The 16,380-nt window shown below is 34.3% G+C and overlaps 2 protein-coding genes across 4 annotated transcripts; one reads left to right on the plus strand and one right to left on the minus strand.

Moving 5' to 3' along the window:
• The first annotated feature begins 1,529 nt into the window (after positions 1–1,529).
• Positions 1,530–7,655, plus strand: LOC101262955 (long chain acyl-CoA synthetase 1). Of its 2 annotated transcripts, none has more exons than XM_004229327.5 (20): positions 1,530–1,591; positions 2,415–2,693; positions 3,433–3,496; positions 3,611–3,700; positions 3,781–3,837; positions 3,941–3,989; positions 4,160–4,236; positions 4,344–4,383; positions 4,457–4,551; positions 4,683–4,850; positions 5,051–5,161; positions 5,367–5,454; positions 5,547–5,613; positions 5,693–5,768; positions 5,945–6,062; positions 6,407–6,652; positions 6,742–6,881; positions 6,956–7,138; positions 7,228–7,347; positions 7,428–7,655. In XM_004229327.5, the coding sequence occupies exons 2-20, from the start codon at positions 2,542–2,544 to the stop codon at positions 7,476–7,478; spliced, it is 1,992 nt and encodes a 663-aa protein (XP_004229375.1). In that variant the 5' UTR covers positions 1,530–1,591; positions 2,415–2,541; the 3' UTR covers positions 7,479–7,655. The 2 variants fall into 2 exon arrangements, with proteins under 2 accessions (XP_004229375.1, XP_069155253.1); XM_069299152.1 differs by lacking the exon at positions 1,530–1,591 and having other exon boundaries at positions 2,361–2,488; positions 2,569–2,693.
• A 1,950-nt stretch (positions 7,656–9,605) lies between these two features.
• On the minus strand, positions 9,606–15,405 carry LOC101263245 (probable pre-mRNA-splicing factor ATP-dependent RNA helicase DEAH2). Of its 2 annotated transcripts, none has more exons than XR_002028285.3 (7): positions 15,006–15,405; positions 13,274–13,476; positions 11,547–12,631; positions 11,014–11,239; positions 10,678–10,916; positions 10,447–10,565; positions 9,606–10,011 (listed from the first exon to the last, which is right to left on the minus strand). XR_002028285.3 is itself a non-coding variant. In XM_004229328.5 (7 exons), the coding sequence occupies exons 1-7, from the start codon at positions 15,276–15,278 to the stop codon at positions 9,885–9,887; spliced, it is 2,172 nt and encodes a 723-aa protein (XP_004229376.1). In that variant the 5' UTR covers positions 15,279–15,405; the 3' UTR covers positions 9,606–9,884. The 2 variants fall into 2 exon arrangements, 1 of the variants encoding a protein (XP_004229376.1); XM_004229328.5 differs by having other exon boundaries at positions 11,014–11,139.
• Positions 15,406–16,380: the final 975 nt, after the last annotated feature.

Here is a 16,380-nt window from a genome sequence, read left to right on the forward strand (position 1 = left end):
ATTGTCTAAATCCGACTCGTATAAAGTGTACCTTCGATATATACACCAAATAATTAAAGGCGTCTCAAAAATCTTGGCTGTTCCCATCTTCCTTTACACCTACCTACGCTAAAGTCAATAAATTGACATAAACGGTGCAAGTCCGTTTCCGTTGTTAGGCGAATTCAGGATCGGGTCAAATATATTAATGACCTAAAACTAAATTGTATAGAGGCATTATTGTTATATTTAAGGGCAACTTTCACATATAGCAAACAAAAAATTTATATTTGTATGCTATAGCAAACTTTGCATAATTGCGTTCCATAACAAACATAAAACTATATAATTTGCTCTACATATACAATTGTATAATTCGCTGGCCTAAATTGTATAATTCGCTGGCCTATTTCACTGCAATTGTATAAGTTGTTTTGCATACAATTGAATCGAATTAAAATGTATGTATATTGCATAATTATAAGTGTATTGCAAGAAGATATATGTTTTTCTTGTTTTATACAAAAACAGAAACACAATATATACACTTCTGTTGTATAAAGCTAGAGAAAATTGTATTTCACTGCAATTGTATAATTCGCAATTGTATAATTCGTTGGCCTTTTTCTCTGCAATATTTGAAGTAAAATGTTTGTAAATTGTATAATTAAGTGTATAACACGAAGATATACATTTTTGCATGTTTATATACAATTTTCTCTCGCTTTATACAAAACAGAAACAGAATTATACACTTCTGTGTATGAAGCGAGAGAGGCGAGCGAGAATGGAGAGTGGCGAGCGAGATTTTTGGGAGAGAGACGCTGGCAAATTTTAGCTAATGTTTTATATGGAGCACAATTAAATCAAACCCTAACTATTCCATTTAATTTAGGTTATTAGTTTGCTATTATATATAATTTTCCCTTTATTTAATGCTAATTACCATTAATAGTTTATCCAAAGGATGTAGATATGACAATTTTGCTACAAGTTCAATATTTTTATATACAAGAGTATATATTGTTACATAAAAAGAAATTACTAAAATTTCAACAAATAATAATATTTTAAATATGATATTCAATCATATATAAATATAAAATTTTAAATTCGACTCTGTTCGGATTCGTTGATCTTTCTATTGTTCAAACACAAGCTTAGACTAGGGAAAATAAAAAGAGAGTTGCAACCTTTTTGGTGCGTTTATTATGACTCTGTTGTTATTCATGTGATCTTTAAATTCTCATTTTCACATCCTTCTTTTAATTAGCTGCCTCCCCTGCACCCAAACAACCTACAACCCCACAGATTTTTAATTTTTTTCACTTCTCGTTCGATATACTTCTTAATAAAGACGACTCTATATTTTAAATTTGAAAAAAATACCATTATCTTACGTTCATCTAGTATGATTTTTTTTGGCTCCTATAACATAATATTCTCTCTGTCTCAATTTAGATCGATCTAAAAAAAAAATTAAGTTGAGATGGAATTAGAATTCAACTTCACTTTTTATCCTCCTGTTTAACTAAACCATGTAGCTTAGCTTGTGGTTTAGGTCATGTTTGGATTGATTTTTGGTTTATGACTTATAAGCCAATAGCCACAAGTTAGGATTTTTAACTTATAACTTTTGATTTGTTTTTGTTATTTTGACTTTAAAATAAGTGATTATAAGTACTTTTTACTTTATCCAAACACTTCAAAACTGTTTAAAAAATTATTTTGGCTCCAAAACACTTAAAATAAGCCAATTTAGATACTGTTTGGATGGGCTTAAAAGCTGGTTAATCTGACTTAAAAGTCAATTTTTGACTTATTAGAATATTTGACAATTATCAAAGTGACTTATTTTAAGCTAAAAGCTAAGTGATTGGTGTGTTTTTTTCAACTTAAAAGTCATTTTATGTTGACCAAGTATATTACCTTTTTGCCCTTAATTCTTTTATTATTGTTATTGTTATTGTTGTTATTATTATTATTATATTTATATTATTAAATAATAATAATTTGAGATGATAAATAAATATGTGAATGATAGGAAATATAATTACTTATGAATGTAAAATATACATTAATTTTGTTTTAATTTTTTAAAATATAAAAACCTCAAAATTAATCAACTTTTTGTCATGTTAACAATTTTAAGGATATTTCAGACAGTTTGATTTAAAAAAAATGTTTATTAGCACTTATTTGTCAAACACATCGATAACTTTTTTTTTTCCTATTGCAGCACTTTTATCCAAATACTAACTACTTTTTAAAATACATTTCAACACTGTCAAAAATATATATTTTTTTAAGTCAATCCAAATGGGCTCGGGTAGTCATTGAGTTTTAATATTGATGTGACTAATTACTCTGTTTCTTGTACCAAACTTGGTAGTTGAAACATTAACTAGATTCGTTACTTCTCTCTCTCATGCAAGGTCTATTTTGTGCCATTTCTTCATCGCTGGAAGTGAAAGTGGCTACACTATAAGCCCTGTTTGGACCATCTCAGGTGCTGTTTGCTATAAAATTTTGAGTTTTGAGTAAGAGAAAGAATTGTTGAAAATGAGCATGAACAAATTTGGTTTGAAGGTTGAGGAAGGAAAAGAAGGAAAAAATGGAGAGCCATCTATTGGTCCTGTTTATAGAAATCCAATAGCTAAAAATGGTTTTCCATCAGCTGATCCTGATTTGTCTACAGCTTGGCAACTCTTTAGGTAACTTTTCTTCAACCTTCACTAACAAACTGTTGAATTGTCTCAAACATTTCGTCTAATTGAGCCAAGGACGTGAAAATTCTTTTTTTTTTGCCGAGTTAATGGTAAAAAAAACACATGATTCATCATTTTTTCGCGAGTTTTTACTTTTTAACTATCAGTTGTTTCCTTTTTCTACTTGAACTATCATCGATTGCATTTTAACTAAGAATTGTTCCTTCTTACTGCTTTATCTACGGAGATAGGAAGAAGGAACAGTTCATGGTTTGAGTGTTTTAGATATATAAACGGTAATAGTTCAGGTAGGAAAAGAGAATAATTGATAGTTTGAATGTGATATTCACGAAAAATGTGATAAGCTAACAATTATTTTCTTCTTTTTTTCCATTTCATAATGAATGGTGGTGAAACTTAAATTCAAACACCTCTAAAGATTAAGCCATTAGTCGAGTTAGTCATGGCTTTTATTTACTTAATTATGTCTTCGATTAACGAAAACAAAAGAAATGGACAAAAAACAAGTCCATTAAGATTCTCTTGTTTGCTTTCTTCATTTTTTCTGTATCAAATGTCAGTAAAGCATAGATCTTTATTCTTTTACTTTTAGATTAGTTACATGAATCAGCTCGCAAGGAAAATCTTGATTGAAAGTTCATATCTTTCTAGTTTCATCTATATCCAGATAGAAAAAGAATGTATGCATCAAACTTTGATGTAATTTAATCTTTTTGATCAACAGATCAGCTGTTGAAAAATATCCAGGAAACAGAATGCTGGGATGGCGTGATTTTAAGGATGGAAAGGTAAAGTGTGAAGTTATCTACTTATCTGGTTATCTGTCATCCTTAGTGTTATTGGAGTAAAAAATATTTCAATGTCTTTACTCACCATTTTCCTGTTTGTTTGTTTTTAAATAGTGGGGTCCTTATAATTGGAAAACCTACAAAGAAGCTTATGAAGAGACTTTGCAGACTGGTTCTGCATTACGGGCTCACGGAATTGAACCTGTAAGCAATAGGCTAACTTAATATTTGTATCAGTTTTAGAGTCTTAAGAATGTCATGTATGATATTCGAATGTGCTATAGGGTGCTCGAATTGGAATTTATGGAGCCAATTGTCCTCAGTGGATAGTAGCAATGGAGGTTAGTCTATGGTTTTGACCGCGTGTGATCATAATGTGTTTACTTTTATCTACAATGAGTTATACATTCGTATCATTTGATAGACGGTTTAATTTTTTTTTAGGCTTGCAGTGCTCACAGTTTGATATGTGTTCCTCTCTATGATACCCTCGGTAAATAATGGTTCTGCAGTCTACCACTTATATTATGTTATTTGAATGAAAGCAGCAATAATGCTGGTTTTGTTTTCATAATTTAAGGTTATTACAATTCACTTTATAAAGCAACTAAATTACAGTTAATGTTAAATACCTGAGATTTTTTTTGCTTTCTGTTGATGTAGGATCCGGCGCTGTAGATTTTATTATTGAACATGCTGAGATTGATATCGTTTTTGTTCAAGATAAGAAAGTGAAAGAAGTGAGGATCATCTAAACTGTTTCTTGTGTTTCATTGCTATTGACCTTTACTTAATTTGGATATCTGAGTTATATGATGGTCATCTTTGGTCGATGTTCACTTTGCAGCTTCTAAATGCAGAGTGCACACATGCTAAACGCCTGAAATGTAAGTCTGCCTCTCTATTGGTTGCAGCTACCAGATTGACAATGTTTTTTACCGAGTTTCTTTGTGAATGCAGTGATCGTGTGTTTCACTTTGCTACAGCAGGAAGAAAAGGATAAGGCAGTTTCAATGAATATCAAGCCATACTCTTGGAATGAATTTCTCAACATGGTATATACTCTTTGTTTGATTAGTACCATTGAAATGCTCCACTAGCACTACCGCACCGATGGCCTAAGGTGATCTTTTGCTTTTAGGGGCTGTTTATTTTGAAGAATATTTAACAACTTTTGTCTTTCCAGGGTAAAGAGAATCCATCAGAGCCTTCACCACCACAGCCATTAGACATATGTACAATCATGTATACTAGTGGAACTAGCGGCGAACCTAAAGGTGTAATATTGACTCATGAAAATATGACAGCATCTGTAACAGGAGTTGATCATTTTATGGAAGAATTCGAAGACAAGGTAAGTGGAAATCCTTTTCCTAGAATTTCAGGTCATCTCATCGCTAGTAATATAAATCAGTAACGAATTGAATTTCATCGCTACTTTATAGATGCTTTGACAACCTTTTGGGCCTTATGAATCTTGTATATTTTCATTTCGCCAAATCCTCAGAAGTGCCAAATTTTAATTGTTTCGACTAATGTTTGATCTCTTGATAGATGACAGTGGATGATGTGTACATATCTTTCCTACCACTTGCTCATATACTTGATCGGATGATTGAAGAATTCTTCTTTCATAGGGGTGCTTCTGTTGGCTACTTCCATGGGGTAAGGTGTTGGAACTAAACGTGTCAAACTAATTTTATGCTCTTGCACTGCATTCACTTGTCACAGCAAAATTCCTGTCCAATTTCAAGAGACTGAATGTCGGAGTGTAGCTTAGAGCTTGCAATTCTGTTTTCGGGTATAAATTTAGTTTTTTAACTTAATGAATACTAAGATTTCGATACTTCTTGTTATTTTTGTGTTCAAGAATATTAATGAGATACAAGAAGACATGATGGAGTTGAAGCCAACCTTTTTAGCTGGAGTACCTCGAGTTTATGAAAAAGTGCATGAAGGTATGATAATCTTAGCTTTTTCTTGCGTTATACAAATGCTACAGATAAACAATTCGAATGATTGTAATCAAGTCTTAACTTATGCTTATCAGGTGTACTAAAAGCACTTGAAGAACTCAATCCTTTCAGGAGGCACATGTTCCATGTGCTATATAACTTGTAATATTCTATTTATTTGTTCTATTCAAATTTTCTTATTCTATGGTTCGGAATTTTCTGATTTTATCTCGAAAATCAGCAAGCTTAAATGGATGAATCTTGGGTACAAACAGAAGTATGCTTCGCGACTGGCTGATCTACTAGCTTTTAGAAAGGTTGTACTTTTTCCTAATTATGTTCTCGCTTTCTTGTAACTTTTCCTGAACTTGAAGAAATTTCGCTTTTATGTTGCTGCTAGCCTTCTACCATCTTTGAGGGATTATATTCAGTTATGGACAAGGAAAAGAGAGTTTATATGTCTTCTGACTCATTTATTCGTCTCATTGTTTAGGTTAAGAATAGGCTAGGTGGCAGGATTCGTCTCATAGTTTCCGGTGGTGCTCCTTTAAGCACTGAGGTGGAAGAGTTCTTGCGGGTTACCTCTTGTGGATTTGTCCTACAAGGCTATGGTAAATCTATATATTTCCAGTATGACTCGTAAATATTACTTTATAGTGAATACACCTATAGTCTAGCTATGACTGACTGTCTAGTTATAGTCGATATGAGCAATTTGATGCAGAGGAATGAGCCAGTTCTATGTGACAAAGCATCGATGCACAAATAAAACATGTCTTAGTATACTAGCAAGTCTACTGTAATAAGTTCGATGTTATTCACTTATCGTTATATAACATATTCCTTTCTCTACCAACTGATACACTATACGTGGATTTGATTCATTAACTTATCGGAGTTTCCATTTTCACTTTGATTTTTACACTCTGTGTATAATCCGAAGCATCTTCTGTAGGTTTGACAGAGACTTGTGGTTTGGCCACCATTGGGCATCCAGATGAAATGTGCATGCTTGGAACTGTTGGTCCACCATTTGTCTTCACAGAAGTTCGTCTCGAGGAAGTTCCTGAAATGGGATATGATCCGCTAGCAGACCCTTCCCGGGGAGAGATATGCGTGAGAGGGAGGACCACTTTCACTGGATACTACAAAAATCCAGAGTTGACAAGAGAAGCTATCAAAGATGGATGGTTTCATACAGGTTAAGTTTATACTTACTCTATGCTAAGAATGTCGTTTCACTATATATGAAATACGTCTTTTACATTATCTACCTTTGAGCATATCCAGGTGACATCGGAGAAATGATGCCTAATGGAGTTGTAAAAGTCATTGATAGAAAGAAAAATGTTATAAAGCTATCACAAGGAGAATATGTTGCATTGGAATATCTGGAAAAGGTTTATGCTATTGCGCCCATCGTTGAAGATGTAAGCTGATTCATTCGAAATATTATATGTTTTCGAGTGAATTTCATGTCTATCTAATATATGTTTACTTACAGATATGGGTATATGGGGACAGCTTCAAGTCCATGTTGATAGCAGTCGTGGCGCCACATGAAGGGAATACGAAGAAATGGGCTGATAAAAATGGCCACAAAGGTTCAATTACTGAACTTTGTTCCCTACAAGACCTAAACCAATATGTTCTCCTTGAGCTGAAATCTGCTGCAGAAAGGAACAAGGTCAGCAAAATACAAAATTTTCTCTGTTTTTAGGTACTTGTATGGAATATTATTGGAATAATATTGTGATTTATTCTACGTAAACACAGCTAAGAGGTTTCGAGAACATCAAAGGAGTGATTCTGGAACCTCAACCTTTTGAGTTTGACAAGGAGTTGGTAACTGCAACAATGAAAAAGAGAAGGGAGAGACTGCTTAAGCGTTACAAGGTAATCGATGAGTTCCTAGCTCACTCTTTTTGATGAGTTGGACCATAACCAAATTTGATACTCATTGTTGTTTTTTGCAGTTGGAGATTGATGACCTTTACAAAAGGCTTAATGCAGCAGCTAAACGCTGATAAGTTTTTGAATACTGCGCAATGCATCTCTTCATCAATCCACTGCATGATCGTCTGGCGTTGTAACGTTTGAACTATACAAATTATATTGTTTTAATGTCTGATATGGTAGTGATTTGTACGAATAATCATCAGTATTATTGTCTTACATTTCTAATTTAAGCACCCTTCTAGAGAGATTAGTAGTATTGGTTTTATGAATGGGCTAATAATTCTAAGCACTCAATATTATGTAGACTTAAATGGTAATATTATACTATTAAGTATTGTTCACAATGAGATCCACAACTACTAATAGGACCAACACTCTATAACTAATGCAGTTTTGATTTTTATTAAAAATAGTTTTTCTACTTTGCTAAATCAAGAAAATATATATTAAACGTTTTTATATTATCCTTTTAATTAATTCTTTTCGAAAGTGTTTATATTTGATTGTAAAATTTTGATAAAACAATTAATAGGTGAATTAGTAAATTATCTTCTTATTTAACTAAATCACCAACTTAGGAATGATGAAATTGATTCAAACTTGATGTTGATAAGGTGTTTTAAAATAAAACTCAATATAGAAGACGAAAATAACAGACTATAGTAGATCTTTCTTCTTTCCCTTCTTTCAAAGTGCACAATATCCCTCTATTCAAAGTGTTGCATAGCATTTAGCCAAGAAGGTTAGAGGAGTAAATGCTAATCAACAAAACAATTGTGGAAATATCTAGGGATGGACGTTCTGTTTCTCGATTCGACTTTATCAAACTTCGATTCGATTGATCGATTTTTGGTTTTAGAAAAGTATGCATCGTATTTCAAATCAAACTAATTCAGTTCGGTTCCATTTTTTTACTTCAGTTCAATATTTTAATGTTTTTAAATTAATTTTTCGGTGCGAATGAAAAATAAAATGAGGACAAAATCAAAAGTATAAGATACTTAAAAATTTTGTTAAAGATTGATGTGTCTCTCCACTGAACACTTATTGTACCAATTAAAAGACTATATTTGTCTTTGTCAAGAACATTGCGCTTTCAACTACTTTTCGAGAAAAACAAGGATGAAGGCAGACTCCTTTACATAATGTACATTGATAAAAATATGTTTAGGTTCCTCTTAGCGATTAATATTTGAAGTTAACGATTGAATTGTAAATTTGTTGCTACTTAGATTTGTTCATGAATGATTTAATTGTTAGTTGAGTTTTTATTTTGATAAAAATGACAAATATCCACAAATTATCATAAATGGTATGCAGATAGCCTCTGTCATACTTTTGAGACATTAGTGCCCTTACTGTCCAAAAACTAAAGCATATATGTCCTTTACACTAAGAAACATATGTCATAATTTTATCCACCAACGCGACATTTATTAAATATTGAATTGAACCAAATAATATTGTGTCATTTGTCTTGTTTAGTCCTCCGTTAGAGTGAATGACATATATACTCTAATTTTTAGACGGCATAGGCACCAATGTTTCAAAAGTATGACGGAAAATATCTGCATACCATTTGCGATATTTATCCATTTTACCTTTTATTTTTAGTTGAGAGAATATGCCCATATATGAATAATTTTTAATTTTTTTAATAAAAATTCGATTTTTCAGTGCACCAAAGTTCTGAGACAATTACACAAAATACCAAACGAAAGAACCAAACTTTTGAAATATAACACCAAATCACAAAATCGAAGAAACGATTAGCTCGGTATGAAATTTTTTTGATTTTCTGATATTTATGAGTCACTTGTATGGTTCTAAATTATGAGAACTCCACAATAGTAACCTAATTTACAACAGCATCCAGTTTTACTTCCATGAGAACAAAATTACATATCTTTTCAGACTACCCCCTGAACAGATGTATCCAGAATCTGTTCTTAAAATACAGGACCACTCTAGAATTTTGCTTTCTACCCACAATGTGTTTCCTTCCCTAATGATTAGCCTATCAAATATGTAATACTCAGTGAACAAGTAACATGTAAATAACAAAGCAGAAAAAAGAAAACAGATACTCATGCAAGCTAGGGCTGAAAATTAAAAAAATTATTTTAAAGTAGAACAAACTGTACAAGAAGATGTTGTGCAGCTGCATCCCATATTGCTCATTAATCTAAATCAAGTTTCTATATAGCAGAAAGGCTGCATATATTTTCTTCAGCACATGAAAAAACTTACAATGATGGTTCGATAATTCACAACATTGAACGCGAGGAACAGATAAAAAATAGATCACTCCAGCAACAAGAAACAGGGTATTAAATAGTTCAGATGGGATTCATAGAAACTATTACAGTACATAATAGATGGTACATCAATCTTTAACCTATCGGCCAAATTCTGACCCCAGAGTTCCCATGGAGTGTTCGTGCTTGGAGGAACTAAAAGTATGACGAATGGATTCATTTTTTGCTCTTGCTTTCATCTTTTTCTCGCTCCCGCTTCTTGTATAACCGCTCAAGCACTCGTTTCGCCTCGCATTGTGGAAAGTTTGCAAGGTCATAGTAGTGTGGTGCAATATCAACCAACCTGAGAAAAATTACAAAAAAGAAGAAAGAAGATAATAGCAAGGAAACATTAGCCATTTGTACGCACGCTATTATCGAATTTAGTTTTTAGAAAGATACATTTGTCCCCTTGAACAGGAGGTCTATTTGAAAGAAGTTCAAGATAAAGAGTCCTGGTTTCAGCCAATTAACATTACTCCTTACTGATTATACCAGGACTACTTAGAGAACAGATCCGATGAATGAACCTCTGCAGGAATCTTGAAAATTGGGACTCAATAAAGGGTTAAGGGTATAAATGCTGATTTTGCTTAGGTAGTAAGTAGCAGCACAATTTGGAACAGGAAAAAGTGCCCTTTTCCTTTACAGGTGAGAAGATAGATCCTCTCAGTCGTACTAAAGAAAAAAGAGTAATAATTAACAAGGCATATAGAAAGGTAAAAATAACGAAATTTACCATTCACCACGGATATCAGTCACAGTGCGGATGAAATTCCTGCTTGTTAAGACATATTCATTATATATAACCCATTCTGGCTTGTGATCCAGGCAATTTGAAGGATGCAAGTGTACCACCTAAAACAACAAAAAGATGGAAAAAAACATAATAGTGAGAAATAAACGGCATTGCTGGACCCACAAAGGCTCTTAGTATGAGTTTATTTCCCTAATTAGTAGGGATGCTTACTTGATTGTCTTTAACGGTTAGATAATGCCCAGTACGCTCTAGGTGTGCAACCTGCATGAAATATCCGGCTAACATAGCCTTCCTTATGTTCACATAGTACTCGCGACTGTTGAAGTCTGTGCTGCATAACTTGAGGTTGAACCTGGCCATTATGCGAGAAAGCTGTTGCCTCACATTGTCAGCTGATTTGAGAGCCCTCTGATTGATGAAATTCTCATAACACCATTGAGGATCCTCCTCTGAGATAATATTACCATAAAAAGACATTATCAGGGTTAGAAGGGTATATGAAATCTGAACTTGATTGTTAAGGAGGGACTGAAGACAGATACTTACGGTTTTGCTTGTAGGCATGATACACATTCAGCAACGTCAAATGATCCCCATCTATGTGACCGAACCGATTCTTTGCTTCATCCGCAGCTTTTTGAGCCTCCCTAGGCCGGACAAAGCAATTGGGTACTAGAGAAAAAATTGGTTATCACAGCGGAGGCCCACTGTAGGTCAGCAGATGCATACAGGCGAGACGACACCATTTGCTTCATGAGAGAATACTGAGAAACTGCAACTATCTCCATCAGCACTTACTTAGAAATCTACGGCACATGCCAACCGGGGGCATAGAACCCAGACAAGACAGTTGCTGATGACATCCTAAGAAGACACGTGCAACTAACCCCACACATATGCACATGTTGTGCAGCTTAGCACGTGATATCATATGCATAGACAAATGTCTATGCACGTGAACAAGAAGGCATGGTGAAGCGGACTAGCATTCCCAAGCCTGACAAACTCTCGACATAGAACAAAGACAAGACAAGACACGACAACCAACAAAATGGAAGTAAATTGGCAGGAAATCGTACCTGATAACATGGCAGATATTGAGAGGATTTCGTTGGAGCAGTTGAATTCGGGGCTGACAACAAGCATTTTCCCCATCTGAGGGTCGAGAGGAAATTCACTCATTATCTCACCCAGCCGGGTCATGTTTCCATCATCATCCAATGCTCCCAAGTAATTTAAAACCTCTAGTGCTCTCATCAACGTCTCGGGGGCAGGAGGATCCATAAAATCAAAATGAACTAGGTCATCAATACCTAGCTTCTTCAAAGTTAGAACTGTATTAGCCAAATTTGACCGAAGTATTTCTGGATACGTCTGAGGTTGAAGGTCATTATGGAAACTTTTCTCCGTGTAAAGTCTAAAGCATTTTCCTGGCTGAGTTCTTCCAGCACGTCCTGATCTCTGGTGTGCACTGGCCTTTGAAATAGGAGACACCAACAAAGATTCCACACGCACCCTTGGATTATAAACCTTTTGCTTAGCAAATCCTGGATCTATGACATAAACAATGCCATCTATTGTCAAAGATGTTTCTGCAATGTTGGTTGACACAACAATCTTCCTGCCAGGAGGACCACCCTCCACAACTGGTGGTGGGGCCGGTTCAAAAATCTTTTGCTGCATAGCGGGGGGAAGTGTAGAATAAAGAGGCACCGCTTTAACAGGGCCTACTTGATCACCCATATTACCAATTTCCTTTGTGATTTTGCGACATGCATCTTCAATCTCCTCTTCTCCGGTGAGGAAAACAAGGATGTCACCAGGAGGTTCACATGTGTGAATCTGCACCACAGTCCGAATGGCAGCCTCAAGATAGTCTCTCTCAGGATCCTGCGTGTAGAAAATTTCCACTGGATGGAGCCTTCCAGGAACTTTCATGAGAGGTGCACCAAAGAAGTAACCCTGAAACTTCTCTGCTTCAAGTGTGGCACTCATAACAACTAGCTTTAGGTCTGGTCTATTTTTCAACACCTCTTTCAAAAGCCCAAACAGGACATCTGTTGCCAAAGTTCTTTCATGAGCTTCATCAAGAATAATTACTTTGTAGCGTTCCAATAGAGGATCCGCCATTGCTTCTCTTAAAAGCATACCATCTGTTAAGTATCTGTCATGCACAGAGACAGACCAAATACTAATCCATCAGCAACTAGAGCAGTAGAGAATTTTTCTAATAATGTAAGCAAAATATGCAAAGGAAGAAACATTTCCAAGCTACGTTGTAAGAGAATATAAGTGGGAGTTAGGACAAAAATGTAAAAATTGGAGAGAGAAAAGTAGCGTCATGAAAAAAGTAGGAAAAAGGTACTCCCTCCATTTGTCATGGGAGTTCAAGAAAGTAAAGATTTTTGCATCCTGTGGTCTTCAATTAAAGATATGTAGAATGTACCATACTAACCCTTTCATTGTGGTCTTCAACATGCCACGTGGAAAGTTAGAATCGAGTTGCAAAAATAAAAAGAAGCATTCATTTTTAAATGGACCAAAAAGGAAAGAAAGACAAACAAAATGAAACAAAGGAAGTATTTAGAAATTGGGGTTGTGCTTGAAAATGAATACAACTTTGAAAAATGTAGGATCTTTGTGAACGATTGGAGTCTTCCGTATTTGGGAGGGAATTCAACTTCTGGGAAATTGTAACAATTATATGTCCAAACATGATGATTCCGGAATATAATACCGGAAAAATGTGAAAATTATCCATGGCAAACCAGCCCTAAAATATTTTATCATGTAAGAATCTACTTACTTTAAAACAGTTCTAGCACTAGTGCAGTCCTCAAAACGAATGCTATATCCAACTTCTTCCCCAATTACAACATCCATCTCTTCAGCAACACGACGAGAGACAGACATTGCAGCCACCCTCCGAGGTTGAGTGCAACCAATCATATATTTCCTGCGCTTATCAGCTGTCTCTACTTCAACAGCATCCAAAACAAACTGTGGAATCTGTATAACACGAACATATCCCTTTAAGCAGTAGCTCAATAAAAACCTCCACTCCAGTCGGAGAGAGTGTGTATCATCATGAGTGATAAAGTATCAGGCAGCATACACATGAACAAGTAATTGACGCAGCGGAGAAGAATATAGACGCATCTTGCTTCAATTGATGAAACCAAGGGACAAATTTTTAACAAACACACAGTATAATGAGCATCTTGCTTCAAGGAGAAAAAAAGTAAAAAGAAAAGAACTTCAAAACAGATCAATTTAAATTCCCAGTAATCATTAATTTAAAGAATTATCAAAAAGATGATTTTTGTATTTTAACAGTTAGGGAATAAAATCTTCAGTTTTGAAGTTTGAAGATAATGGATTTCTCATTATATAAGAAAACCCTACTAATACTCATAGAAAATATTATTCTACATCTCTAACAAAAGAACCTCAAATGGTATCCACCTTCTTTTCTTCTTTTATGTCAAAGTGAACCTTGTTATTTGAGGAACTGGGGATGGAAAGGAATAGCCAGGTTTATGTCTGGGTAAAAGAAGTTTCAAGCATCATAAATCCTATAAAGGTTCAATTCACTATACAAATAGATAATGGCAGAACCAACAATATAACATTACATCTGTTAGCAGATCCAACCATCTTAGGGATGTAGAATCATAAATTCTTTTCATATCACATAGTTAGATCAACTCCTGTTTCCACTCTATTTTAATTAAGAGGATGTATCAATCCGTTACTCAAACAATATCACTCCAAAGTTATGGAAATTCTCAAAAAGCGCTAGTAACTAATTTTGAAGGGGATTCGGTTTATTAATAGGAATTATAGATTTTTTACTGGATAAGGGGAGTTGCGAATTTAGGGATTTATTTGAATATTCAATATCTTGGTTTACAATAATAAGATCATCTTTTTGTTACTTTATTTGGAAGTTCGTTATTAGTGGTAGTTCTTACAAAGGATTGGACTGATGACATATATTGACTTGAGTTCTCAATGTAGATGCTACATAGTTGGTTCTCATCGAGACCTAATACCACCTTTTGCCCAAACCTACAGCATAGTAAGCTTCTTCTTGCATCAGGAATGTCCAGCAATCACTCAATAGATCAATCCACCACACAACCCTGAGCTAGTTCAGGGTTAGCTATGTAAATGTTCTATACATAATACTAGAACTAATCTCAATCCTATAAAAAACTTATGAGGAGCCAGCCAGCCAGGGAAGAAAATACTCATTAATATCCCTATAATATATTATACAAATAGTATCAAACTACCAGTAACATAGTACTAGAAAATGAATTGTCACATCTAATTTTAGTTGACGCAGCCAAACTCTCGTTTCTTGTCAAAAGTTTGTGTTTTAAATCAAATTAATTGTTCTAAGAAACTGTAGACATCTGAAACACCCAACCATAACAAAGCTTCAATTCTAATTAGTTGCCAATAAAATAATTGCAAAAAGCTACTACTAAATAAAAAATAAGGTTACGACTCAAGAAACTAGGATTTCTGACCTGAGTTGTTTTACCACTACCGGTTTCACCGACCAAGATAAGAGTTTGATTGGATTTTAATGCCTGTAAGAACTCCTCCTTTTGATGCCAAACCGGAAGAGTCTTCCTCTTCTCCAAAATGTCATAAAATCTCTGTGAGTAAGGCTTTGCATTCCACTTGTTGATCGAAGCCGTCATGCTGTTTCCACCATTTAAGCCTCCATTGAGTTTCTTCGCTGCCGAGTCATCCACCACATCGAACAAGCTCACCTTCCTCTTCCGCTCGGTTCCCATCGAGTATAATCGGAGAACAGGCGAGTAGGTTTCCGGGGGAAAGCCTAAACCTAGGGAGACAATGAAAAGAGAAAATTAGGGTTTGAGTTTGTGGATTGCATATATAGGACGAACTTTCTCGGTTCTGTTTCTGAACTTTAAAACCGAATTAATTCGGACTAATGAAATGGTTTGGCGGGCTAAGGCCCATTAGTAAGCCCAAATACTGATTCAAAAATCACATGGTGTGGTCACAACAAATTTTAATAGTCCAACTAAAGACATGGTGTGGTTGAACCCACAAATGTAGAATTATTGGACGGACAAATTAGAAAAATCATATACTTTTAAGGTAAAATTATAACTTATTCTTTAAAAGTATAAATTATAGAAATTTCTTAAATGGATACATTAATGGTCAAAATATCAAAGCGCTGATACATTAAAAAGTGGATAGGATATATTAATGGAGGGTCCGATGCATTAATGGCCAAAAAATCAAAGCGATGATACATTAAAAAGAGGGTCGAACACATTAACGACATTTTTAACTTAAGAGAAAAATGAGAAATTTTGAAAATTTGTAAAACTTTCAGAAGATAATGGTAATAAGAAAACTAAATAAAATTTATGTAATTATTCCTTATTGAGTCTCGACTAAATTCTTGAAGTTATTGAGGAAGTGTATTGTCAGTCAACTCAAAATAGGTCAAATTTGATAGAAGTTTATGAGATGAAAACTATTGTGAACAACTAATTATTTTTTAAAATTTCACCTATGAAAGATTTATATATATATATATATCATTTTGATAGAGACAGTCAAGCTAGGTCAGCGATTCATTGGTCCATGTGAAAAGGAATTGTGCGAGTCTTAGTTCGTCAAAGCTAAAAGGTTGATGACTAAGAATATAACTTTTGTTTAAGTCTTTGTGGCGTAATTGTAACACCGGTAGAGTAACTTGAAAAATGGAGGAGGATTTATTTTCTATTTTAGGTATGTGTTAAACCTCTTAATTATTGCTACATTTTCCCCAATGTTGGTGGAAGGTATAAAAATCCTTTTGTGTTAGTATTTTGTGACTTTGACTGTGGAATCTTTGTGAGGGTCATATTATTGATA

The sequence above is a fragment of the Solanum lycopersicum genome, chromosome 1 (genome assembly GCF_036512215.1).
Source record: "Solanum lycopersicum chromosome 1, SLM_r2.1".
NCBI lineage: Eukaryota > Viridiplantae > Streptophyta > Magnoliopsida > Solanales > Solanaceae > Solanum > Solanum lycopersicum.

Coding starts and splice junctions, on each gene's coding strand:
- LOC101263245 (XM_004229328.5), bottom strand. CDS start 15,278: ATGGGAACCGAGCGGAAGAGGAAGGTGAGCTTGTTCGATGTGGTGGAT. Junction 12,632..13,273: donor AGTGCTAGAACTGTTTTAAA/GTAAGTAGATTC, acceptor TGTGCATGACAG/ATACTTAACAGATGGTATGC. Junction 10,012..10,446: donor ACTGATATCCGTGGTGAATG/GTAAATTTCGTT, acceptor AATTTTTCTCAG/GTTGGTTGATATTGCACCAC.
- LOC101262955 (XM_004229327.5), top strand. CDS start 2,542: ATGAGCATGAACAAATTTGGTTTGAAGGTTGAGGAAGGAAAAGAAGGA. Junction 4,552..4,682: donor GGAATGAATTTCTCAACATG/GTATATACTCTT, acceptor TTGTCTTTCCAG/GGTAAAGAGAATCCATCAGA. Junction 4,851..5,050: donor TGGAAGAATTCGAAGACAAG/GTAAGTGGAAAT, acceptor ATCTCTTGATAG/ATGACAGTGGATGATGTGTA.